Below are 25,511 nucleotides of genomic sequence, written 5' to 3'. Positions count from 1 at the left end.
ACTTCTTTTCCTTGCAATTTATAAAATAATTTGAATTATTTTTAATTGAGCTTCCTCTCCCTCCAATCACTTACAAACCATTCTTTTCAGCCATGCTGTTCTATCCTTCAGAGTTGGGTTTCCAAAAAGTTTATGACTGGATGGTAATAAGCCTAGTCATTGCTTTTGAATCACTTATTGCTCATTGTTTTCTTATCTCCAAGCCTAATGTTGCATTGAATTGTGAAATTCCAAAAGAACTTCAAAATATGAGCACGTGATGATGCAAAGAAGTTTTTTTTTTTTTTTTTTTTGAAAATTTTTTTGAAAATTTTTTTTTTCTCAATCAGTGGATGCCAATTCTTAGGATAGACTCATAAAATAATTGGCCACAAAGTCAACTATGTTGAACTTCATATTTGTGGATTACAATTTTTTTCCAAATTGTCCTTCACAAATGTTAAATTTTCTCATATTCATTTTGTAGGTGTGTGTGACTTTTTTTATAGCCAATTCTGCTGCTTAATTTTACTTCAGCTCAAGTGAGTCTGGTTCTGTAACTTTAGATTTTTTTTCCCTCCTCTCTAAAGCTAATGTAAGTTGCTGGGTATTCATATCTCCACAATGATTATAAATGATGATACAACATAACATATGATGGAAAAGAGAGATGCAAACTTACCAGTTGTCTAGGCATTCATTTTACTTGAGATTTCATCATATAAATAACACTATGTAGTGATGGTCTTGGATAGAATTATTGAGTTTGCTTTAGTGAAAATTGATAAGAACCATATTGAATCACAGTTCATCATTCAATACCTTTCCAATCTATTAAACTTTTTAGTCTAGATCCAAAGCCTTTTTATATTTTTTTCAGAGTGGGGAGCAATTGAAACATGAGGCAGATTTTAGCACCCTCTACACAATGGCAGATAAGTATTATAATGAACTCTGTGAGTTCAAGTCCCATGACAACAAAGATGTGGAGTTCTCTATTGTTGAAACAAAATAAGAAATGGTCATCCAAAAGCTCAGTTAAGTTTCAAGTTTTTGCTGTGAAGTCTGAAAACGACATTATCAATAGGATGGAAGATCTACTAAATTTGGACCTCACTCCATTTACTGACAAAATTATTGCTGAGTACATTTGGTACATGTTCTTTCTAATTTATATTTGTAACCAACTCTTGGTTCAGCTCACTCCATGTGAGCACTCCTTTAAATATATAATAATTTGAGATAATTTTGAAATAGGATTGGAGGATCTGGGAGTACTTCGAAAAGTATTATGTATATAACCATGTTTTAAAGCTTTGCCCTTATTAGTCTTTTCCTCAAAATAATTTTTGAACCCCACCAGCTCTTTAATTGGTGGCATCTTTACTGACCGAAGAAAAGAAAAACTATAGAGTTGTTTCTGTACGTGGAATGAGTGGTCTGGGAAAAAACACTCTTGCCAAGATGTTTTATGATCACCAGTAGCAAGTCAAGGATCATTTTAAGTGTGAGAGAGAGAAAAATGAATAAATAAATAGTGTTGAATTTGAATTTTGATGTGATAAATAAGAAATGAGATGCAATGAGAGATGTAAATTAATGTGTTGAAGCAGGAACTTTTTTTGTTAAAATATGTGCTTTCTTAGAAACATGATGCTAATGATCCTATGGATCTTCATGTTTATACTTGCATTGTAGTTTATTTTTTTATTATTAATGGGCTATAATACAAAATAAATATGGTAAAAAAAAATTTTGATGAAAGATTCCTTGAGTGCTGTACTTTAAAAAATAATATATCATATAGAAACATGCTACTTCCTACATTCATGCCTAGGCAAAATACAAATAATTCAGGGAAATGTTTTAGGAAGAGACCTAGAAGAATGCAACTTACAGCAATCACAAGTTCATGTCCTCTCTCTAACTTATTGATGCTTTTAGTAAGTGCCTTAATGCTACCATAACTATGAGTAAGTGGCAAGTTCTTCATACCTAGCAAAAATTGTAACATAGTTTTATTTTGATCACATGAATTTGCAAGGGGAAAAAGGGAAAAGTGGAGGGAGAGGAGGAACAAAGGATGGTCATATGGAGAAGCCTACTGATACTGCAAACATACTTCACATTTCTCAGGAACAATGTTAATAAGGCAAAATAATTTTCAAGGCACACAATGATAGCATGTCAAATGAAATTTAAATCTAAATTGTGCCTAAAAATAAAATTTCATATGTTGATCTTAAGCCTATCCCTCCATTTCTTAACAGGAATTCTTGAGCATTTATTCACAGCCATAATGCATGTTTTAATTTTAGAAGGAATCATTAGTGGAGATGCTTTAGAATAATGAACTGATGAATCGGTGGCAATACAAATAGGCAGCATCAAAATGATAATTCTAAAAGAATATAGCAGTAATGGAAAATGAGGACTCATGGGTTCTGGTTCCACTCTAGATTCCATTTTCTAAGTTTTAATTAAATTACTGAACTTTTTTGAGAATTATGCAGATCTAATATCAATTGTTGGAAGTGGATATCAATCTAAGTTATACCACTATTGAGCAACATAAACAACTCCTATTTTTGAAACGACACTCATACAATCTCACAAACACATCAATGGCATGCCAAGGATTATGCAATAAAATTATGCAGAAAACTTACCACAAAAATTGAAACACCAAAAACAATTTGCTTTCATTCTAAAACCCAATCCATGTTATACAATCATGAAATTGAAGCACAATCTAATATCAATTGTTGGAAGTGGATATCAATCTAAATGATGTAGTATACAATGGTAAAATAAAATAGTTTTTTTTGGCTGCCAAGGATTATGCAGTAAAATTATGCAGAAAGCTTACCGCAAAAATTGAAACACCAAAAATAATTTGCTTTGATTCTAATATCAATTGTTGGAAGTGGATATCAATCTAAATGGTGTAGTATACAATGGGTGCATTAATGAGAAGTACAATCTGATCAATTCAAGAAATGGAGTCTTACATGTTGAAACACGTTAGATGGTGATTTGAGACGTGCCAACAACACTTTATACTTCACTACTTTAGAGCTTTACATTCTTCCAATAAGGCACAACACATTAAAAAAATGAGACCTGGCATATTTCCAAATAAATCAAGGTAAAATAAAATAGTTTTTTTGGCTATAAAATTATAGCACTATTGAAACGACATTCAGACAATCTCACAAACACATCAATGGCATGCTAAGAATGCTCGTCTTATATAAACACAAACACAAACAAACGAAAAAAAAAAGGGTCTCATATTAATATAAACAGAGCATAAAAGTTTTGCACCAAAAAAAAAGAATTGAGATGTAGAGATACCTCAACTAAAGCAGGCAAGTTCTGTTAGTATTTATACACCGTGTGGAAAGGAATAAAGGGAGGAAGGAAATCAGATAAGCAGCCATTACTGCGAAACGGTAGAGCAGGAAGGTGAGTAGCTTTCAAATTCTGTTTTCTCACGCAATACCTAAAGGCTTCTACATTTTTTTCCCCCTCCCTTTAAGCTTTCCTCTACGTTAAAATCTTCAAACTCATTGTTTGCTCACATTTCTGTTTGGTCATGCAAAACCCTGAACGCTTCCCTTTTTTTTTCTTTTTTCTTTTTTTTTTTTCCTTTAAACCGACTTGAACGTTTTTTATTTTTAATTTCTTTTTCCTTAAAGCTGAACTGAAAATGCTTTAGTTTGGACTTGATAGTGGAACTAAATAAATAAGAGGTGGGTTGGATTAATTATACAAATTGATTATAAGGTGATAATGGAAGTAAATACATAAGTAGTGGGCTGCATTTATAGGGCTGGGATTTATAGGACTGAAAATTGTAAAAACCATTTTAAAATTGAAGGAAAAATATTTTTTTTTTTTTAAAATGACGTGGCGGCTAATGTGGCGCAATGTGAGAGCAGCAGCATTAAACGCTACACTTCAACTTTTAGTAATATATAGATATGTAGCTTGTATTCAAGCTCCCATTAGGATTTGTTTTTCTTAAAGTGGCGTGCAAGTCTTTGACTTGCTTCCAAAGCATGTTTGTATGCAACACAAATTTATTCACAATAAATGATGTGTAGTTGACTTACTCTCTGAAAAATCATATATGATAAGAAGAACTAGGCTAAACTTGACCCATACATCTATATAAGAAGCATGAACCCTTATAGAAAAATCAAACAACATTGTAGTTATAGTTTCAACTTTCAAGAAATGGGAAACCCGTTGTGGAAACATCAATGAGACATATAGAAGAAACACACCATGACCCAAGTACAAGAATATCATCCAATCTTTGCATGCCAAATATGCATAGAGTCCATGCAATCAAACCAAAAATTGAACTACAATAATAATTGTGTGCACCCTTTTTTGTAATGCCAAATACATCGAAGTTCAGATCGACAACAAAGTGTTAAATATTGAATGCCCTTTATTTATTTATGATGCATGAATTGCATGTTAAATAAGAATTAATAAATAAAACTTAATATCACATATATTCTATATCTATATTTGCTACCTCACTTTGAAAGCTTCACAACATCATTATTTTATTTATTTGATTTTTAAACCAAATTTTACCACTACAAACGTTTCTCTTATATTTCTATTGTGTACTTTGGTCCAATTCGGTCCACATTGGTTCATTTGGTCCACTTTAGTTGACTTCGGTCCTATATTGTCCACTTTGGTCCAATTTGGTTCACTTTAGTTCTATTCGATCAACTTTGGTCTATGCTGTCCACTTCGGTCTTATTCAGTCTTAAATAAAAGATTGAATTGGATTTTGATCAAAGTTAGAAGGTGCAATCTATAATGTAGCCTTAGGTTTTTTTTATTGAGGTGGAATGAGCTCAAATTGAATGGTCTAGAATTTAGAAAATGGCCATTTGGCCTTAATTTTTGAACTATGTAGCCAAACAACCCCTTTTATCAAACTATGTAACAAAATATCCTTATTTTGGAACTTGATATTACTAATGTTGAGTTCTGCCTAAAACTCGATATTATCAATGTCGAGTTTTATGCATATTTTTATATGGAACTTGATATTCTGCATAAAATTTTCAAAAAATTTTAAGTGACAAAATATGGATAGAACTTGACATTGCTAATATTGAGTTCCAAACATAACTCAACACCAACGATGTCAAGTTCAAAAATAAAAATATTTTGCTATATAGTTTGAAAATGAGGCTTTTTAGCTACATAGTTCAAATATTAAAGCTCAAAAAATTTTAAGTGACAAAATATGGATAGAACTTGACATTGCTAATATTGAGTTCCAAACATAACTCAACACCAACGATGTCAAGTTCAAAAATAAAAATATTTTGCTATATAGTTTGAAAATGAGGCTTTTTAGCTACATAGTTCAAATATTAAAGCTCAAAAAATTTTAAGTGACAAAATATGGATAGAACTTGACATTGCTAATATTGAGTTCCAAACATAACTCAACACCAACGATGTCAAGTTCAAAAATAAAAATATTTTGCTATATAGTTTGAAAATGAGGCTTTTTAGCTACATAGTTCAAATATTAAAGCTAAAAAGTCAACCCAGTGGGGTTAGTCCAGTGATTGGGCACTCAGTCTCAAAATGGCTGTTTTGGATTCGACTAGGAACTCCATAGTATAAGTTCAGGGACCAACACTTTGAAAAAACTCTATGGGCCAACGAAACAAGAAACCAAAAAAGAAAAAAGAAAAAAAAGAAGCTAAAGGGTCTCTTTTTCCGTCTAGAATTAGAGAAGAGCCTTTCTTTTTTCGTAGCTCGGCCCAATTTATCATATTTTTTAGATCTAAAACCATCTTGATCAAACCGTAAGCGTCCGATATGAAGACTTTTTTTTTTCCACAATCGGCTAATGCAATCAGTTCACAGCCGTCTCATTACAGTAGCTGTTTTTCGTTCACTTGGCATATCAAATAGACGCGGGATTTTTCAAAGCATAATCGATTGTCATTAATTATTATCACACATGACAATCCAGCGCGTTGCGACGCGAAGCATATCCTTTGCTTTTGTTGGCTTCCTTTTCTTCTTGAAGCGACGTACGACAACTACAAGCAAAAGAAAAGAAAAGAAAAGGGTAGCGATCACACAAAACGACATGTCATTGTGGGTCCAACAGAACAACGGCTCAGATTTTTCTGATAGAGACTACCAAGCTATGATTGAAGATTATAAAAACAATTTCAAAGATCTTAGTTTTAGCAAAGCTTTAATAAGACTGAGACAGTGAGAGAGTGAGTGGCATTGATGAGCTAAACACTAAAGAGAGAGTTTGAGAAAGAAAGAAAGATGATGGGCTCTTTGGGTTTTCTTCACACACCAGCTCTTGGGTCTTTACCACTTTCCTCAAGCAAGGTTACTCACTTTGTATATTCAAATCGTGTTTTTTTGGAGTTTGCAAAAATGGGTGCTTAGACTTTTGTGTTTATGTACTGTGCATTGATGCCTTTGTGTTTGATCACTTTGACTAGTGAGAAAGAGCACAGTTAGTCAAAGTGCATGTGCATGCGTTTCAAGGCAATTTCAACATCACTATACAAGTACCCACCCTCAAAAGATTGCAGTTATGTTGCATTAATTATTTTGAGTCTTCATCATCATTCAAAGTCTACATAAACACCCCATCTCTCGAGTGATTTACTTTCGAGGGTCACTTGGGGAAGTACGTTGTATTGGAAAACCTCCCCGACTTGGTTGAGCTAGTCCTTGAGGTTCGGATAGTTGATGGTGTTAGCATTGAAGATTATGCAAAGAGGGTGCGGGACTTGATTCGACCTTTCGCTCACATTAAATCCCTGGGTTTGTTCACAGAAACCACAAAGGTAATTAAGGCCATGTTACGTTTTTCCTAGGGAAAATACTTTAACAATAATATTGTTCTGAATATGTTGCGACTTTGTGATTGTTATGAGGTGCTTGCAGATTCTCTGCCATGCTTCTGGTGATGATGAACTTCCCATGTTTCATGGTTTGTCCTCCTTGAAGTTTTATAATTGTCTTTTTTTTTTTAGTAGCATGCAATTAGACTCTTGCTTGGCCAGGCCCCAAAGCTTCAAATACTTGCCTTTGAATCGCACACAGATTATTCCTATGGAGAATCAGTACCTGGCAATTCTTGGGATGAGTCACTGGATGTCCCTGAATGTTTGTTATCACACCTAACAACTTGTCATTATATAGGATTTTTAGGGAATAAGGACGAAATGCAACTTGTTAGACAAATCCTAAAGGTGGCAAGAGTGTTAAAGACAGTAAATATCATCGTTAATAGTCGTCTAGAACCAAAGAGGAAGCTTCGTGTTCGCAAGCTAGCAGTAAGCAAGATAGTAAAGAAGTTCCCAAAGAGCTCTCAGACTTGTGAAATTGCATTTGATGAACGACCTCTGTTGTGAGTATGCTACCGATACTCATCTTGTGTAAGGATTGTTGCACCCTAGCAGTTGATATGGGCATTACTCACCTTGAAATTGAGCTAGAATCTCTCTAGTAGTAGTGGTTCTACTTTTGAAATTAAACATTGTTTCTAATGCCTTTTTGAATTTGATTTTGGTTGAGCGCTGGTGGCTAATGCAAAAACTAGAATATTTCAGTGTCCAACATGTTTACATAGAAATTAATGGCTTTGCAGATATCCTCACCATGCCTGGATGTGCCCAACAAACATAAGTTGTGGTTTCTCAAAAAAAAAAAAAAAACATAATTTATGATTTTTGTTACCCCGCCAACTCTTGCTCCAGTTACTGATTATGACTGTTCAATTGTTCTTTGTATCCGTACTGTTTCTAGTTAATATGTAGACTAAAGTACATAAAGTTTGGGATTGTTTTCGTTTGGACCATTATGTTTTAATATTTATAATTTGGCCCTTTATGTTTGATTCTATTTTCATATTCCTCTTGCTGTCTATTTTCATTAGTAATCAAGTGACAATGTGACACCTAATATTATACGGGTGACATATATATCTTAATAGACAACACTTATTTGACGTTTAACGATTAGATTACTAATGGAAATTCTATCTTTCTTAACAATAATGGTTTCCAATTTCCATTTCGTAAAAGTATTAGTTTGATTAGTATATGTTTTGTAATTAATAGTCAGTTTTAGTTCTTCTATTTTATTCTATGTGTGTTGATACTTGATATTATGCTCTTTGATTTGTTAAGGTTAATTATTATGAATTTCCAGGGATTAGGTTATTTACACCTTACCTTCCTAACTTTTAAAAAGTTATAATAAACCTCCATATAATTTGGATCAAGTTTATTTGCATTTGTAAATCAATGAAGTAATGTCACATCATCATCGTTTTGACAACTTTTTGTATATATATAATATATATATATATATATATATATAGTATTTTGACAACCTATTTGTATACAATCATTCTTCCAAAATGTATCAATTTTATTGAGCATTTGACGGGAAAGAAAAAGGAAGAAAGATTGTGTGCAATTAGCCAATTGGGGTGTTGAATAGATAATGATATAGCATCACTTGATTGGTTCAACCACCCTAATTTAATATGTTCAAAATTCTCTATGTCTATTAAAATGTTTTGATTGAAAAGAATAAGAATATGTTGTAGACTTGCTTTTTGATATCCTGAGGGCATTCAAGAAAGGTTCACCAAATATGAATTCTCTAGTGGGATTTGGATCGTTCTAGAGCAATCGCTATAAATTTCATGGATATTTGTCGAACTTGAAGGACTGATAGTATATTTAAGCTTTAAAAGAAAGCATAATCTATATAGTATATAATAGCTCATAATGTTTGACTTTTTTTTAGACTCTTCTCTAGGAGAAAATGGGCAAATACCCCTTTTAAAAAAAAAAAAAAAATTTAGCATTTTGCCCTTATTCCCAAACTAATTAGAAAAATGCCCCTCTTTTGAAATTTAATTTTCTCAAAATCAAGTTATAAAAAAAAAAATTTTGGAATCCTATAGTGGCGTTTTAAGGAGCTTATAGTGACGTTTTAAGAACCTATAGTGGCGTTTTGGAACTCAATCTCCATAAAATTGAGTTACATGCAATTTTTTTTCTTTTTTTTTACCTATAACTTGAGTTCAAGGAACTTGAGTTTCAAAACGCTACTATAGGTCCTTAAAACGTCATTATAGGCTTTTTAAAAACGTTACTATAGAGATTAACTTGATTTTGAGAAAATCGAATTTCAAAAGACGGGCATTTCCCTAATTAGTTTGGGAAAAGAGGCATAATGCTGCTTTTTTTGCCCAAAAAGGGCATTTGCCAATTTTGTCCCTCTTCTCTATGCCACATAAGCTTTGGTTGTCTCACAATTTTTCACATAACTTTTTTTTTTTTTTTAATTCTTTATTTATTTGAAGAAACTAATCAAATGTTGATCATTCCTTTTAATACCTAATATGTAGCTTGCATTGCAAGCTTCCATTAGGATTTGTTTTTCTTAGAGTGGCGTGCAAGTTTTTGACTTGCTTCCAAAGCATGTTTGTATGCAACACAAATTTATTCACAGTAAATGATGTGTAGTCGACTTACTCTCTGAAAAATCATATATGATTAGAAGAACTAGGCTAAGCTTGACCCATACATCTATATAAGAAGCATGAACCCTTATAGAAAAATCAAACAACATTGTAGTTATAGTTTCAACTTTCAAGCCATGGGAAACCCGTTGTGGAAACATCAATGAGACATATAGAAGAAACATACCATGACCAAGTACAAGAATATCATCCAATCTTCGCATGCCAAATATGCATAGAGCCCATGCAATCAGACCAAAAATTGAACTACAATAATAACTGTGTGCACCCTTTTTTGTAATGCCAAATACATCGAAGTTCAGTTTGACAACAAAGTGTTAAATATTGAATGTCCTATATTTATTTATGATGCATGAATTGCATGTTAAATAAGAATTAATAAATAAAACTTAATATCACATATATTCTATATCTATATTTGCTACCTCACTTTGAAAGCTTCACAACATCATTATTTTATTTATTTGATTTTTAAACCAAATTTTACCACTACAAACGTTTCTCTTAAATTTCTATTGTGTACTTTGGTCCAATTCAGTCCACATTGGTTCATTTGGTTCACTTTAGTTCACTTTGGTCCTATATTGTCCACTTCGGTCCAATTTTTCTACTTTGGTTTTGTTAGGTCCAATTTGTCTACTTTGGTTCTGTTAGGTCCAATTTGGTTCACTTTAGTTCTATTTGGTCAACTTTGGTCTATGCTGTCCACTTCGGTCTTATTCATTCTTAAATAAAAGATTGAATTGGATTTTGGTCAATGTTGGAAGGTGAAATCTATAATGTAGCCTTAGGTTTTTTTTTATTTTTTTATTTTTTTTTATTGAGGTGGAATGAGCTCAAATTGATTGGTCTAGAATTGAGAAAATGGCCACTTAGCCTTAATTTTTGAACTATGTAACCAAACAACCCCTTTTATCAAACTCTGTAACAATATATCCTTATTTTGGAACTTGATATTACTAATGTTGAGTTCTGCCTAGAACTCGATATTATCAATGTTGAGTTTTATGCATATTTTTAAATGAAACTTGATATTTTGTGTAAAATTTTCAAAAAATTATAAGTGACAAAATACGCATAAAATTTGATATTGCTAATATTGAGTTTCAAACAAAACTCAACATCAACAATGTCAATTTAAAAAAAATGAGACTATTTAGCTACATGGTTCAAATATTAAAGCTAAAGAGTCTCTTTTCCCTTCTAGAATTAGAGAAGAGCCTTTCTTTTTTGTTTTTTCGTAGCTCGGCCCAATTTATCATATTTTTTAGATCTAAAACCATCTTGATCGAATCGTAAGCGTCCGATATGAAGACTTCTTTTTTCCACAATCGGCTAATGCAATCAGTTCACAGCCGTCATTACAGTAGCTGTTTTTCTTACACTTGGCATATAAAATAGACGCGGGATTTTCAAAGCATAATCGATTATCATCAATTATTATCACACACGAAAATCCAGCGCGTTGCCACGCGAAGCATATCCTTTGCTTTTGTTGGCTTCCTTTTCTTCTTGAAGCGACGTACAACAACTAGAAGCAAAAGAAAAGAAAAGAAAAGAAAAGACAAGGGCACCGATCACTCAAAACGACATGTCATTGTGGGTCCAACAGACCAACGGCTCAGATTTTTCTGATAGAGACTACCAAGCTATAATTGAAGATTATAAAAATATTTTCGAAGATCTTAGTTTTAGCAAATCTTTAATAAGACTGAGAGAGTGAGTGGGCATTCATGAGCTAAACACTAAAGAGAGAGAGTTCGAGAAAGAAAGAAAGAAAGAAAGAAAGATGATGGGCTCTTTGGGTTTTCTTCACAAACCAGCTCTTGGGTCTTTACCACTTTCCTCAAGCAAGGTTACTCACTTTGTATGTTCAAATCGTGTTTTTTTGGAGTTTGCAAAAATGGGTGCTTATTAGACTTTTGTGTTTATGTACCGTGCATTGATGCCTTTGTGTTTGATCACTTTGACTAACTGTGCTCTTACTCACATTTGATGGAGCTTTTCTAAAACTGCATCCATTTTCTGCAATTGGGTTGCATCTTTGTTTTTATGTATTTGGTCCTTGGCTGAATTCAATTAATGGGTTGTTTTGTTTTGTTACTGTTGATGTGAATTATTTTTTGCTAGTCATGTTAGTACTTATTGGCTGTAATTTGTTTATTTTGGGATGAGAATCTATTCATGTTTTTCATGGCAAAATTAGATAAATCATATTAGTGAGTGCCTATCTGTGCAAATTTGCTCTGAAGCACCGACGCGGCAAAACGGGTGCCGCACCCGCACCGGACACGCGCCGATTCGAGCCGATACGGGCCGATTCGCGCCGATTCCGGCCGTTTCGGCTCCGATTCTGGCCGAAATCAGACGATTCAGGCCGATTCGGCTCCGATTCTGGCCGAAATCAGACGATTCAGGCCGATTCGTCTCCGATTCTAGCCGAAATCAGACGAACCGGCCGATTCTGTGCAGATTCCGGCCGAAATCATCCGAAACCGGCCGAAATTGGCCGAAATCATGGCCGAAATAGTGATATATCCTTCTGTTTTCACCTTTTCTTGGCATGCACCAACAGGTTGACCATAACAATCATATGTTCTGCTGGGCGTGCCAAAATCATTATTGCTATTTATGCAAACAGATTGTGAGGCGTAGCGCTATGCATTTTGGACCCAAGGGTTGCAAACTGCACCCAGTGGGGTAGTCGTGAACAAAACCGTCTGGCATAAGTAAATACTAATTTGTGGGTTCTATTCTAATTTATGAATATCATCTTTTAGTTATTATCTACTATTAATCTTAAATTGGTATATATTTACAATTATATGAAAAAAATATGCTTAGCAATATATATAAAATAAAAATAAAAATATTTTTAATAATTTTTTAATCGCCGCACCTGAATCCGGAAACACACCTGTGCTTCATAGAAATTTGGTTAAGGTTGATTGGGTTCAACTTTGTTTGTACCAAATTGTGGGTAAGAGGATTTATCACCGGCTAGATTACAGTTGGAATTCTATCTTATTTATCAAAAAAGAAGACAATAAGGGCATTTAATTGTTTGTATGTGTTCTTAATAAAGAAAAATGCTAAAACACTACCAATTTTACTATTTACTACAACAACCTTACAAAATGGCGTGATGAATGAGATTAGTGCCACTTCAACAACATGTTAAATAAATGTATGAATTACTTTTTTGTGATTGGTGACTCATCATTTTGTAAAGTTTATGTAGTATCCCTAGCATCACTCCTATATAAGTACTCATCCTCTGCATTGGCGAACCATGATATAATTGGATTTGAAGAAGGAACACTATAGGACTGTGTCCAAACTTGTGCAAAATTCTAATATTTGGGAAACTTAGTTCTTAAAAAAGATGTCAGCAGTTAAAAGAACTAGTATTATGCTTGTGTGGCGCAATATCATTGTTTAGTAAATTATATAGTAAATAGACGAAGTATATGATATGATATGATATGGACATTAGTTTATATAATATGTAATTTCTTTGTAAATGTTTTGGTGAAAATAACTAAATGATTAATTATTGTATAATTTCATAATTAAGGATTTTTTTAGTCACAGCTTATGTGAAATTATTTTTAGTTAATAGTGAGTCATTTACGGTGTGAATTGAAACAATTTAAAAAGTTCATAATTTTAATTGAAGATTTTTAAAATTTAGAATTTAATTTAAAACTGCCCTAAAATATAATAGAATTATGTAATTCGTCCAAGTCCTTAATAAAGAATAGCCATTTGGCACACAGAGAGTATAGTCACTTACCACAGGTAAAAGATAGCCACTTGGCACAACCACAACTTTTAGGACCCAATTTCAATAATATATATAGTATATGATATGAGCTTCAACCATGGACATGAGCATAGTAGGATATATTTAAGAGTCATTTACGTCAATTAATGAATGAGAATCATCCATTGTTCTGGTTTGGGTCTTCAGCCCATCTAAGAATCAGCTTTCCCCTTATCTGAACACTTTCTTTCGGTTTGTTATAATCAAGCATATAACTGCATATGTTAGATAAATGAAGTACATTGAAACTGATAAAGCATTCTTTATGTGTCGTAAGATACTTTTTATCTCTCACTATGATATACCTAACAATAGGTGCAGGTGTATAGAGTTGCTGACCATTCCAACTGTAACACAACCTGTCATTAAATATTATGAATACCATGGAACTTGATGTAACAAAATCTGTTAGACACTTATACTCATGGAACTCAATGTCTTTCTTTCTTCACTAGTATTTTACATTGTGCAAGTGCCTGCATCTCTATGTGTTTGGATATACTCAAAAAAAGATTTTCAATGGTTCACTTATTTTGATCATTTTCACAGCCAACAAGAAATAAGCAACACCTTGCCATACAAAAACCAATTGGAGTGACCTCTGGGTCTCAAAAATTCCTTGGGCACCAAACCTTCCTTTTTGCACCAAGAATCTCAATATACAGGAGGGTACGTTTGACATATCTTGCATGGATTTCATGCATCAGGGCCAAGCATTTTTCTTATGTGAAATAAGCTTGATGCTTGTGGATGGTCCTTGCCTTTTTTCCATTATATGTGGAGGCTAAGATATTTTTCCTGCCAAGTATTATTCGTGAGTATATTACATGTATATAAGCTGTGATCTGGTGCATTTTCTTCTCTAGGTGCAAGACAGTTCCACGATCTCTGCTCTTGTAACAGATGACAGCTCGACAATGGCATCCACTGAGGAAGACACAGACGATATTGGTATCCTGGGCAGTGATCCAGTCTTGGAACAATATAAAGATCACTTCAAATATAGAGTAAGGAAATATGCTGAGCAGAAAGCACTCTTTGAGAAATATGAAAGAGGTCTTGAGGAATTTGCACAAGGTGATCAGTTTTTATTAGATATGAAAATTGCTATCTTTTTTCCTTCTTTTCTGCTTCCACATAGAAAGTTGTTAATAAGTAAACATTTTGTATTTTGTAAGACTGCTAGTGGTTTTCCACATGGGATGTAGAGCATATTTAGTTCATATGTTGAGTGCATCTGATTCTTTTTCATTGATTATCTATTGGACTCTTTAGTGGATTTTTGTGTCTCTATGCTCAATAACTTAACCAATTCTAAGATTTGCTTACTAGTTTCCTTTTAGTGTAAAACACCCCCTCATTGCTTCCTCCATTCTGTAGGTTATTTGAAATTCGGATTTAACAGAGAAGAAGATGGCGTCGTGTACCGTGAATGGGCCCCTGCTGCTCAGTAAGTTTTTACGTTTTGAAATATGAAAATATATAAATTTGCTAGCTATTTTATGCAATTGATTGTTTCTTGTAATTCATGTCTGTAATATAGAGAGGCGCAACTTATTGGGGACTTTAATGGATGGAATGGTGCCAACCACATCATGGAAAAGAATCAATATGGTGTTTGGAGTATCAAAGTTCCTGATTCTGGTGAAAATCCAGCCATTCCTCACAATTCAAGAGTCAAGTTTCGATTCAAGCATGGTGATGGAGTTTGGGTTGATCGCATCCCTGCTTGGATTAAATATGCCACTGTTGACCCTGCAAGTTTTGGAGCACCATATGATGGTGTATACTGGGACCCACCTTCATCAGAAAGGTGCTAACTACTTATATTTTACTCAAATCCAATTTGGATAAAGTGAATATCTTTTATAGAGAACAGGAAGAAAAAAGTTTGAACAGCCAATGCCTTCAGGACTGACCATTCTGAGGCACGGTCTTGGGTTTTTATAAATTTAATCTTTTGTCTCTCATGAACAAAAGAAAAAAATCTGTTGCATATATTTATGTCCTAAAATCTTAATATTTCACAATTATATGAGGCATCAATTTTTAAAAATAAAAATAAAAATAAGAATCTCTTTCACCATGTTTAAGGAGCTTTCTACTGTTGCTTGGCAAAGTTTCATCGAAATAAGGGAGCTATTGTACTTTTTTTTCAAATTTTAACCATATGAGAATAGGCAGAATGTTGACCTTTTCTTCATCATTTAGGTATCAATTTAAGTATCCCCGTCCTCCAAAACCCAAGGCCCCTCGAATATATGAAGCTCATGTTGGAATGAGTAGCTCAGAACCCCGCATTAATTCATACAGAGAGTTTGCTGATGATGTTTTGCCTCGTATTCGAGCAAATAATTATAACACAGTCCAGTTGATGGCTGTAATGGAGCATTCCTATTATGCATCATTTGGGTATCATGTCACAAGCTTTTTCGCTGTAAGCAGTAGATCTGGGACCCCAGAGGACCTAAAATATTTAATTGATAAGGCCCATAGCTTGGGTCTACGGGTCTTGATGGATGTTGTTCACAGCCATGCAAGTAACAATGTGACTGATGGCCTCAATGGATTTGATGTTGGCCAAAACTCACAAGAATCATACTTCCACACTGGAGATCGAGGTTACCACAAGTTATGGGATAGCAGACTGTTCAACTATGCTAATTGGGAAGTTCTCCGCTTTCTTCTGTCCAACTTAAGGTGGTGGCTTGAAGAGTTCAAATTTGATGGCTTTCGCTTTGATGGAGTAACTTCGATGTTATATCATCACCACGGAGTCAACATGGCATTTACAGGGAATTATGACGAGTATTTTAGTGAGGCAACAGATGCTGATGCTGTTTTATATCTGATGCTAGCAAATTCTCTGATTCATAATATCTTGCCTGATGCAACTGTCATTGCTGAAGATGTGTCTGGTATGCCTGGACTTGGACGGCCTGTCTTTGAGGGGGGAATTGGTTTTGATTATCGCCTTGCAATGGCCATTCCTGACAAGTGGATTGATTACTTGAAGAACAAAATTGATATAGATTGGTCAATGAAGGAAATTTCCTGGGGTTTGACAAATAGAAGATACACTGAGAAGTGTATATCATATGCTGAAAGCCATGATCAGGTATGCACTTTTTCTTTTCTTGTTGTGTGTTATTTTGTAAATTACTTTATGCTGGATACAGCTTTGCTTGAAAAGAAAATGTCAATTTAGTTACAACTGAATTTCCACAAAGGAAAACAAGAGCAAAGAAAGGCAGCAGCAGACACAGTCATTGTGGTTTGTACTATCATTTCATCATTGTCATTTCATTTTTATGATGCAGGCCATTGTAGGTGACAAGACTATAGCTTTTCTTCTAATGGACAAAGAAATGTATTCTGGCATGTCTTGCTTAACAGATGCTTCTCCTACTATTGATCGAGGAATTGCGCTTCACAAGGTTTGTTCTGTACCAGCTTGTGGACTCTGCTTTCTCTATTTGTGGTATCTTTAATAGCTCGACTGGTTGATAGTCTCTCCACAGCCTCTGAATTCACTCCTTTCTTTCCTTTTATAAATGTTTTTGGCTATGTCCATAGCTATGAGTTCTTACAACTCATTTGAAGCCTTTCCAGATAACCAAATGTTAACAATATCTATGTTTCATGCAATGCTTGTGGCACAAATTTATATATTGGATCCAGAGAAAAGCTCATTCCCAATATATTGTGTCTTGATGAGATTTTGTTTTTATTTGTTCTTGTTTTTGTCTTTATCTTTTGCAGATGATACATTTTATAACTATGGCATTAGGAGGTGAGGGCTACCTCAATTTCATGGGGAATGAGGTAAGCACATTGATCTGTACTCTTGACTACTGCATGGAAACAGTGTGCAGCCAGTCCTAGGTATTTTCTGATATATTATGTATTGGATTGGAGCTTAGTTTGGATGGTCCTCAAAGATTCCATATACTTAAAAAGACAGAAAATTTTCACCTCATGCCACGTTGATTAGTTTGTTTCTTCAACTTCAACATCAACACATGCAATGGGATAAGCAAGTAGTGGAGATCTTTTTAAGTTGTCCATGTGTATACCCAACATTGTTATATTTAGAAATTATTTTTCATTGATGTTTGTGTAGTTTGGCCATCCTGAGTGGATAGACTTCCCAAGAGAAGGCAATGGGTGGAGCTATGAAAAATGCAGACGCCAATGGGACTTGGTGGAATTAGAGCACTTGAGATATAAGGTTTGAGATCACCTCTTTATTAGTCATGTATTTCTTAATTCTGTGTTGTCTGGACCTTCACTTGACACTACCATACAGCATGAAATGGGAAAGAGTATGGCTATCAACAGGGGTGGGAAATGGGCTGACTACCAATAGTGGTGGCAAATGGGCCAGTCATTGATGGGTTAGATGTGCGATTTTTCACTTACCCATTTAATTCAATCCCTGTCCCAACTCAACCTGTTTATTTTGGACAGGACCTGACCTGTCCATTAACCCATATATATATATATATATATATATAATCACTACACAAACATATTATGTATAAGTCAATACATGTGTGTGTTTATATTAGATATTTTTGCAATTATTTCTGGAAAGAAGATAAGTTATATAAATTCATTATAAATATTTCTTAAAAGGAAAAATATATCAACCCCCCCCCCCCCCCAAAAAAAAAAACAAAAAAGGAACAAAAAAAGACAAAATGGAAAAAAAAAAAAAAAGCTAGGATGGACACTTCATTTGGGGTGCCGTACCCGTGTTGTAATGGTGTCCAATCTGCCGTATCATGTTATAACTTTTCAAAAATTGCTCATGTCGCTGTATTGTATCCATACTTGTACTTGTACTCGTGTCCGTGCCCGTGCATCCTAGTAAAAAGGACATATATTAATGGGTAGTTTCTTGAAATTCAATAACTACATCTAAAACATTTAACAACCACAATTCATGCAGAATTTTGAATCATAATTAAACATTTTTAAGGCATCTAACTATTTTTTTTTGATAGGTAAGAGAAAGTATATTCAAGAAAACTGCTAGATGCAATATTAATAGTACAACATAAATCACAATACAACTATTCTTATTTCTGATAAACTACAACTCACATGCAAAGAGCATACACATTATTCGTAACATCCATGGCCTTAGAGGTGATCCGATATGCGATATCTCTGGCCAAACAGCACTTCTCCCCCCTTTGGAAAATGCAAGGTCCCTCTCAAGAACCTCTAAAACATAGACCCTAATTGATACACAATGTTCAACACCCCATCCCAAAGGAATGTTTGTTGCTAGTAACTTGGCGATAAAGTGAGCCAAGACCAAACCCTTGTCTCTCATCAATGTTAATAATGATGGGCGAGAATTTTCCAACCTTAAGAATGAGATTGGTGAGGGAGAAGATGGAGGTGAGACTGTAGAACTAGCCAGTGAAGGTGGGTTTGTGTTGTGAGAGGAGGTAGGATTTCAAGGAATTGAGGTATTGGTGTGTTTGGGAAAGTGGGTGATGGGGTGGTAGGTTTTTGGGTGGTGGGGTTTGAGGGAAGGAGAGACTAGAGAGGTGAGTTGGGTAGAATTAAGGGATTTGAAAGAGGGTTTTGTTTTGGAAGGCATAACGTGGATACCTGATTGGTGCCCCTATACATATTTAAATGATTCATTACCCATTGAAATCCAGTTCTTAAATGAATGGTCTGTTACCCACTTATATTGGGTTGGTTAGGGAAGATGATGGGTTTGGGTAATGTATTGCCACTTCTCGCTACCTGATACTCTAAAAATGGCTGGAGGAAAATCCCCTAAAGACAAGCTAATTAAACAGTTGATCACACTCCCATAGCTGACACCAATACCCAAGTCCATGTAATATAATTTTACAAAGTTTGTCTGCTTTGTTATGGCCCACCTCCCTTCCACCCATTTCCCTTGTGTATAAGTGGAACACTTGCCGACAAACTATTATTTTTAGGTCACATCTTTAATACTTAGGTTGTAAGTTGAGGTATTGTGGCCTGTCTGATATGATACATGTTAAGGAAGTTCAAGATTAGGGTTGTCAGTGGGTGATTTTAGGATCCAAGTTCAAATCATGTCCGACCCAATTAAGAGCCAATTCACATATTTAATTAGAATTCAAATTAAATGTTTATAACTTGATTTCACTTGGATCTAATTCTAGTTCAGTAGATCATTGTGATAATGATCCATCATGTAAGAGTTATGAATGTTGGTATATATGTGTGTGTGTGTGGTAATCATATATGCATAAGACATAAATTTCAAACCTTTTACATATTATATAGTACTGGATTGAAATCAAAATTGGATGTTTAGATTTTTATCTTAATGGAACTCCAATTCTTCTTAGATCCACACCAAATTTGAGCTGCTGATAGTCCATACCAAGATTATGTTTTAACTGACTTGATTAAAAACATATTAGGCCTTAGGTGTTAGGATTCTGTTCATTTTCATATTAACTTATGACATGGGACCATGGTGGGCATAGGTAATGGTGGAAACTGCATATTCTGCCTCCATACAGTGCACAAGAAACCTATTATCTAACTATTCCTGTTTATAGTTGCATATATTTTCTGTTTTTGCTTCCACTTGATACCATTTTGACATCTTCTTTTTCTGTATTTGGGAGTTGTACAGTTCATGAATGCGTTTGACAGAGCTATGAATTTACTTGATGATAAATTTTTGTTCTTGGCATCGACCAAACAGATTGTGAGCAGCACAAATGAGGAAGACAAGGTACAGATGCCCCTGGATGATCAATAGCTCTTTTACTTTACTTTTAGAATTGTATAATTGGTTCACAAGTCTCATATGAGCAAGTAAATTAGAGTGCATGGTACACAAGAGCTCTGTTTGGAAAGAACACATTGGTTTTTAAGGTGGTCATTAGAGGTGTGTTTCTTGGTCACATATTATTGAACTAAACGAGGAAAACAGTTGACATCCAAATAGAAAGACCCTTTTGTTTAATTTAATTAGATAAAAGAAATATCAATCATTGTTTTGGCTAAAAGATAATCATCGTGTCCCTAAAGAGATTAAACTCTATAAAGATTATTGATCCCCTTATTTACACCCTTCAATATTATATTGCTCCATTAGTTTTTTTTTTTCCCAAATAGGAGAATAGGGACTAGAACACACAATCAAAATCCTTTTAAAAACCTATTTGCTATAAAATTCTCAAATTTGTTCATGTTAAAAAAAAGGTGGCTGAAGAACAAGGCATGCTGACTAAGTTATTAGCTAAGTGAACTCATGCCAGTTTTGCTTCCACGACTGAGCCAACTTGACCAATCCAACATGAGATGATCCACCCTCTTTTATTGCTGCACAAGATCATCTATGATGGTTGAAACTCTCTCTCTCACCTCTCTCCCTTCTCGGGTCCGTTAACTCCCTCACTTTCTTTTCCAACTTGGCAGCACAGACCAATTTTTGTTCTGATTCCCTCAATGCTAACGCTACTTTCATTTCCACCATCAAAACCATGCTATTCATCTTTTGCTTGGCATACAAAGGCCAAGCAACTATTGGCACCCCACCACACACTGCTTCAAGCACAAGTTCCACTTGCAATAAGTCATGAACCCGTCCTTAGAGTCATGACTCAGTACTGCCACATGCAGGACCCATTTTTTCACCACAAACCCCTATCGTTGGTCCTTTCTGTGAAACTCTTTGGCAATAATTCATCTAAGTCTGGGTATTTCTCATTATTTGGCAGTGTATTCTTACTGCCCACAAGAATTTTAGACCACTATTATCTGGAGATTGTTTGTGGTACTCCCTTTTCTTCTATTTGAAAAATCTGATTTGACAATATTTTATTGGAGTGTAAATAAAGGTTTTACACTAAATCATTATAGAGTTTAATCTCATCCCCAAACCTGGAACAGCAACAGCTTGAAATCTTTTAATTATTCTCTCTAATATGGGCTCTTAACCCTGATTTAGAACATATTCTGAAAGATTAATCTTATTTATTGTTTACTTAGGTGGTGGCAGGGGCTGTAAATGAAAACAGCTTGGGCTTGGCTTGAGAAAAAACTTGTTTATGTTTGTTTATTTAGCAAATGAGCTAAGCCAAAACTAAATTTAGGCTTGATCATTAAAAAAGCTGAGCTTAAACATAATAATGTGTTCGAGAACAAGCTTGTGAGTATAAGGTTCAATTTAAGTATATATAAATAGGTTTATATGTATACATATTGTACTTATACAAACTTGAGATTGGATGAGAATACTCCATTTTGTAGTAAAAATCATATATAACTTTTAAGTTTTAACAATACAAGAATGGTGAATCTAATTTTTAAAAGTACATAAATGAAAACCATTCTATCTAATTAACTCAAATAATATAATTTCAACTATAAATTAGTCATTAATTATTAGCATGGATTTGTGAAGCGGTTAAAAATTTTGGTCATTGTGTTTACTATATATGGAAAAATAATAAGCTAATCAAGTAGCTTGTGAACAAGTTTGAGCTTATTCTATAAGAAAATGAACTGAACTTGAACATGTAATCTAGTTTATTGATGAGCTCAAGCCCTACTTGTGTTTGAAATAAAAATAAATGTACAATCATTAACTTTTAATACTTGGCTCAACTTGGTTTGTTTACAATATGCTAACCACTTCAATTCTTACTCCATATGAGTAGGAAAAAATAAGAATGCATTCAAATTTCTTTTAGTTGATTTTGTAGTCCTGATTATTTCAGTTGAACCTTCACTATATATTTGGAACTTTGCATGATTGTTTCATGTTTCAGGTTATTGTCTTTGAGCGTGGAGATCTCATTTTCGTGTTCAATTTTCATCCAGAGAATGCATATGATGGGTATTTTTTTTTTTTTTTTTAAATTTTATTTTAAGTTGTGCTAGGTGTCTATGTCTTCTGTGCAAGTGCAAATGTAATTTTGTATAGAGTGAATCGCAGCATGCTAGGCTTTTTGTTCAGGGCTTGGACTATATTGGCAACATCGCTTATTTTTTTTTTTATATATCTATATTTTTTCATTTATGTATTGAACAAAAGATTCCAAGTGACTAATTTATTCTTGAACAAACAGGTACAAAGTTGGGTGCGACTTGCCTGGGAAGTATAGAGTTGCACTAGATAGTGATGCTTTGGAATTTGGTGGCCATGGAAGGGTAAGTAACCGCTTTTACTGTAATCACACATGCATTTCTATAATGCTATAAAAGAGACTAATTAAGCATAATGGAACTTCTCCATTACTTGATGGGCCTGTGTGCTAGTTGCTCAGTTGGTTTACTGTTTCTGCATTCCAATTTATGAAACTATTTTCTATGGAAATTAATTCTATTTTTGTGGATTCTTGACCAACTAACCTTTGTGTTGAAAACTGCATTTCTCCTGGTCCTCTTCCTGAACCCCTTCGTATATTGTGAAACTCAGTTTACTTTGGAACCCTTAATATATCCACCCGGACAAAGGAAAAGAGAAAAAGAAAATGTTAATTGATCTATTTGTCTCTCTCCTATCTTTGGTGGAGATTGACATTGTGTCTTTATAGGAGTTACTATTGATCGCTTGATGACATGATTATCTCTTAAGCAGGTGGGCCATGAAGCTGACCATTTCACATCCCCTGAAGGGATTCCGGGAGTGCCTGAGACGAATTTTAATAATCGCCCCAACTCCTTCAAAGTACTCTCACCGCCTCGCACATGTGTGGTATGGTTGACTCTTTTGGTCATTCCTAGTGTTGCTACTTATGGTTATTGTGCATTTCTTCTTTTCTGATGGAAATTGTGCATTTCTTCTAGCCATGAGAAAAGAGAAGAAAATTATATGGTGATTTAAAAATTAGGATTTTATCAGATTGCAAAATACTTGTCAGGGCCTGTGCCTATCTCATATCTACCAATCTTGGTGTTAAGAGTGGTGGAAAGAGATGGAAGGTCTTTGCTTTGTTTTTTTTTTGTCTTTGTTTCTCTAAGAAAAGTATTTATTCAGCGAAAAGAGAAGAGAAAAAAGTGTGTTTATTTGATGTTGAAAATTTATTTCGAGCTATCAAGTTTTATGGGGTTTTGGTCATGTATTACCGGTAATTTGGAAATCAAATCTCCAGCTTGTAGCTATTATTTGTTGTGCCCTGTTTGGGATTGTGTATGTGAATTGCTAAAACTTTTATTATTTTTTTTGAAGGTTTATTATAGAGTGGAAGAAAAAGAAGAAGAAAACAATGCTATTGATTTGGTCGGTGCGATTAAGACATTAACAGCAGACGCAGGAGGAGCTCAGCAGAAAAATTTCAAAGTATCAGCTTATGTTGAAGACAAGGATATTGGTACCAATCCAAGCAATGTGTAAAATTTGGAGGCAGAAGAGAAGAACAAGATGAAAGATTTAGAAGCAGAAGAGATGGGAGAAGAGACACCAGATGACTAAAACAGCAGTTCGTTTGTCAATACTCGAATAGTTTCAGTGCCTGCTAGGTGGTAGGTGTGTGTATAAATAAGGGACTTTCATTTAGGTTGTTCTATATTTCATTTGGACAAAGGTTTTCCGTGCTTGTATATATGAGAAGAAAGACGTTGCGCGATGTAGTACAATAATTGTCATGAATGGGAATATAAATAAACAAGAATTTTCTTTTGGAGAGCCAACTCATGAATAATTTTTTTAATAGAATTTAAGAAATACCAACATTCAAAACTAAATTAATATATGGAAAAATAAAACTATTCATTCAGTGCTAAAAAAATATAAACAAAATAAAAGATAAAAAATACCTGTTTTTCAATGTAGTTTAACCAATAATTTATTAAAATGAAACTCGTTCTTTTTTAAATCCGAAAATAATTCATGCTTAAAAAATGCCCTTTTTAGAAAATCAGTGTATAAAATCAAACAGTCCTTTGGTAAATCATATTCTTTTTAATTGTGAAACCTAGTTTCAACAACATTCATGATTGAAAATGTTTGTTGTGTAATTACAGTAAAAACTAGAACTATTAGTACAAATTAATCCACTCTATAACAAGTTGGTAGGTTATTGATCATCTTATTCTTAACCATTTGACAAAATTCAAAAAGAAGAACGTGGGGGATAAAAATAAAATTTTGCTTTGGATCCACTATCATTCCCATCAAAATTTTATAGAAAAGAAATTAATACAAAATATATTAACTAAAGAAAGCATCGATATGATGCTTCAAGAGACGTGTAACCTCAATAAATCATTCATTATTTCACATTAGGGCTAGATTGGGCTAGATTTTTTCCTATTCCCATAGTCCATCTCTTCCTACTGTCAAAGCATTTTGCATACCTAAGCAGTTCCAATACCCTTGGGATTCCTCAGTGAGTCTTGTTTCAATTTAAAACAATACATTGGGAGCTTCTTGCTTCACTAGAAGGTAAAGCTTATGAACCGACCATGAGTTATCTCTCATGCCATCAGTGACATAGTCTTTCTTCTATAATAAAAATCTTGAATCATTCTACAAAATAATTGAAGTGAGGCATGTTGAGCTCTACTTTCAATTAAGCTATAGGATTATTTTCTGGATGTATAGAAAAGTGGATGTTAAAAAAGATTAATAATATTCTGATAAATTAAAAAGAAAAGAGAGATCTTAATAAGGTTTAAAGATAGGCAAGTGTGACATTCAAAGCTTATAGAGATTAGTTTATACGGGAACACCTGGGTGGTAGGCTCAATGAACTTGAAAGACGTGTTATAAATCTAGAGATCCCAAATTCCATCCATCACACTATCAGTTTATGAGATTTCCAAAGTATCTCACATGCACGAAATGGAATAGTTGGTCAAAAAATTTGAGACACCACCTTCTCATATATTATAGAGGGAGTTAGAGAGGAAAAAAAAAAAAAAAAAAAACTGAAGTGCATAATGCAATATACTCGGCCAGCCCAACCTCATTTGCAAGTGACATGGGCTCAGTGATAAGTTGTTTCAGAAAAAAAATTGCATTATTTTATTTTAATTTTTAAAATTTAAAATTAAAAAAAAAAAATCTAACTCCTAATTTTTTATTTTTTAAAATAAACTAATCTCTATTGATAAACACCTTATTAAATAAGC

General features: G+C 33.9%; 1 protein-coding gene across 2 annotated transcripts; it reads left to right on the top strand.

The window, feature by feature from the left end:
* The first annotated feature begins 11,232 nt into the window (after nucleotides 1–11,232).
* Nucleotides 11,233–24,068, top strand: LOC115974627 (1,4-alpha-glucan-branching enzyme 1, chloroplastic/amyloplastic-like). 2 transcript variants are annotated; one of them, XM_031095052.1, is made up of 14 exons: nucleotides 11,233–11,423; nucleotides 13,944–14,063; nucleotides 14,261–14,471; nucleotides 14,775–14,844; nucleotides 14,938–15,207; nucleotides 15,606–16,512; nucleotides 16,715–16,831; nucleotides 17,157–17,219; nucleotides 17,518–17,625; nucleotides 20,059–20,160; nucleotides 22,205–22,272; nucleotides 22,505–22,586; nucleotides 23,017–23,133; nucleotides 23,608–24,068. In XM_031095052.1, the coding sequence occupies exons 1-14, from the start codon at nucleotides 11,358–11,360 to the stop codon at nucleotides 23,770–23,772; spliced, it is 2,466 nt and encodes an 821-aa protein (XP_030950912.1). In that variant the 5' UTR covers nucleotides 11,233–11,357; the 3' UTR covers nucleotides 23,773–24,068. The 2 variants fall into 2 exon arrangements, with proteins under 2 accessions (XP_030950912.1, XP_030950910.1); XM_031095050.1 differs by having other exon boundaries at nucleotides 11,250–11,435.
* Nucleotides 24,069–25,511: the final 1,443 nt, after the last annotated feature.

The sequence above is a fragment of the Quercus lobata genome, chromosome 2, assembly GCF_001633185.2.
Source record: "Quercus lobata isolate SW786 chromosome 2, ValleyOak3.0 Primary Assembly, whole genome shotgun sequence".
In the NCBI taxonomy this organism is placed as follows: Eukaryota; Viridiplantae; Streptophyta; class Magnoliopsida; order Fagales; family Fagaceae; genus Quercus; species Quercus lobata.
Note: the sequence above shows the minus strand (reverse complement) of the source record. Positions and strands in the feature narration are given on the sequence as shown.

What these genes read in the sequence shown, in the direction of transcription:
- LOC115974627 (XM_031095050.1), top strand. Translation starts at nt 11,358, where the DNA reads ATGATGGGCTCTTTGGGTTTTCTTCACAAACCAGCTCTTGGGTCTTTA. An exon ending in GACCCACCTTCATCAGAAAG is followed by an intron (nt 15,208 to 15,605) that starts GTGCTAACTACT and finishes TTCATCATTTAG; the next exon opens with GTATCAATTTAAGTATCCCC. An exon ending in AATTTGGTGGCCATGGAAGG is followed by an intron (nt 22,587 to 23,016) that starts GTAAGTAACCGC and finishes TCTCTTAAGCAG; the next exon opens with GTGGGCCATGAAGCTGACCA.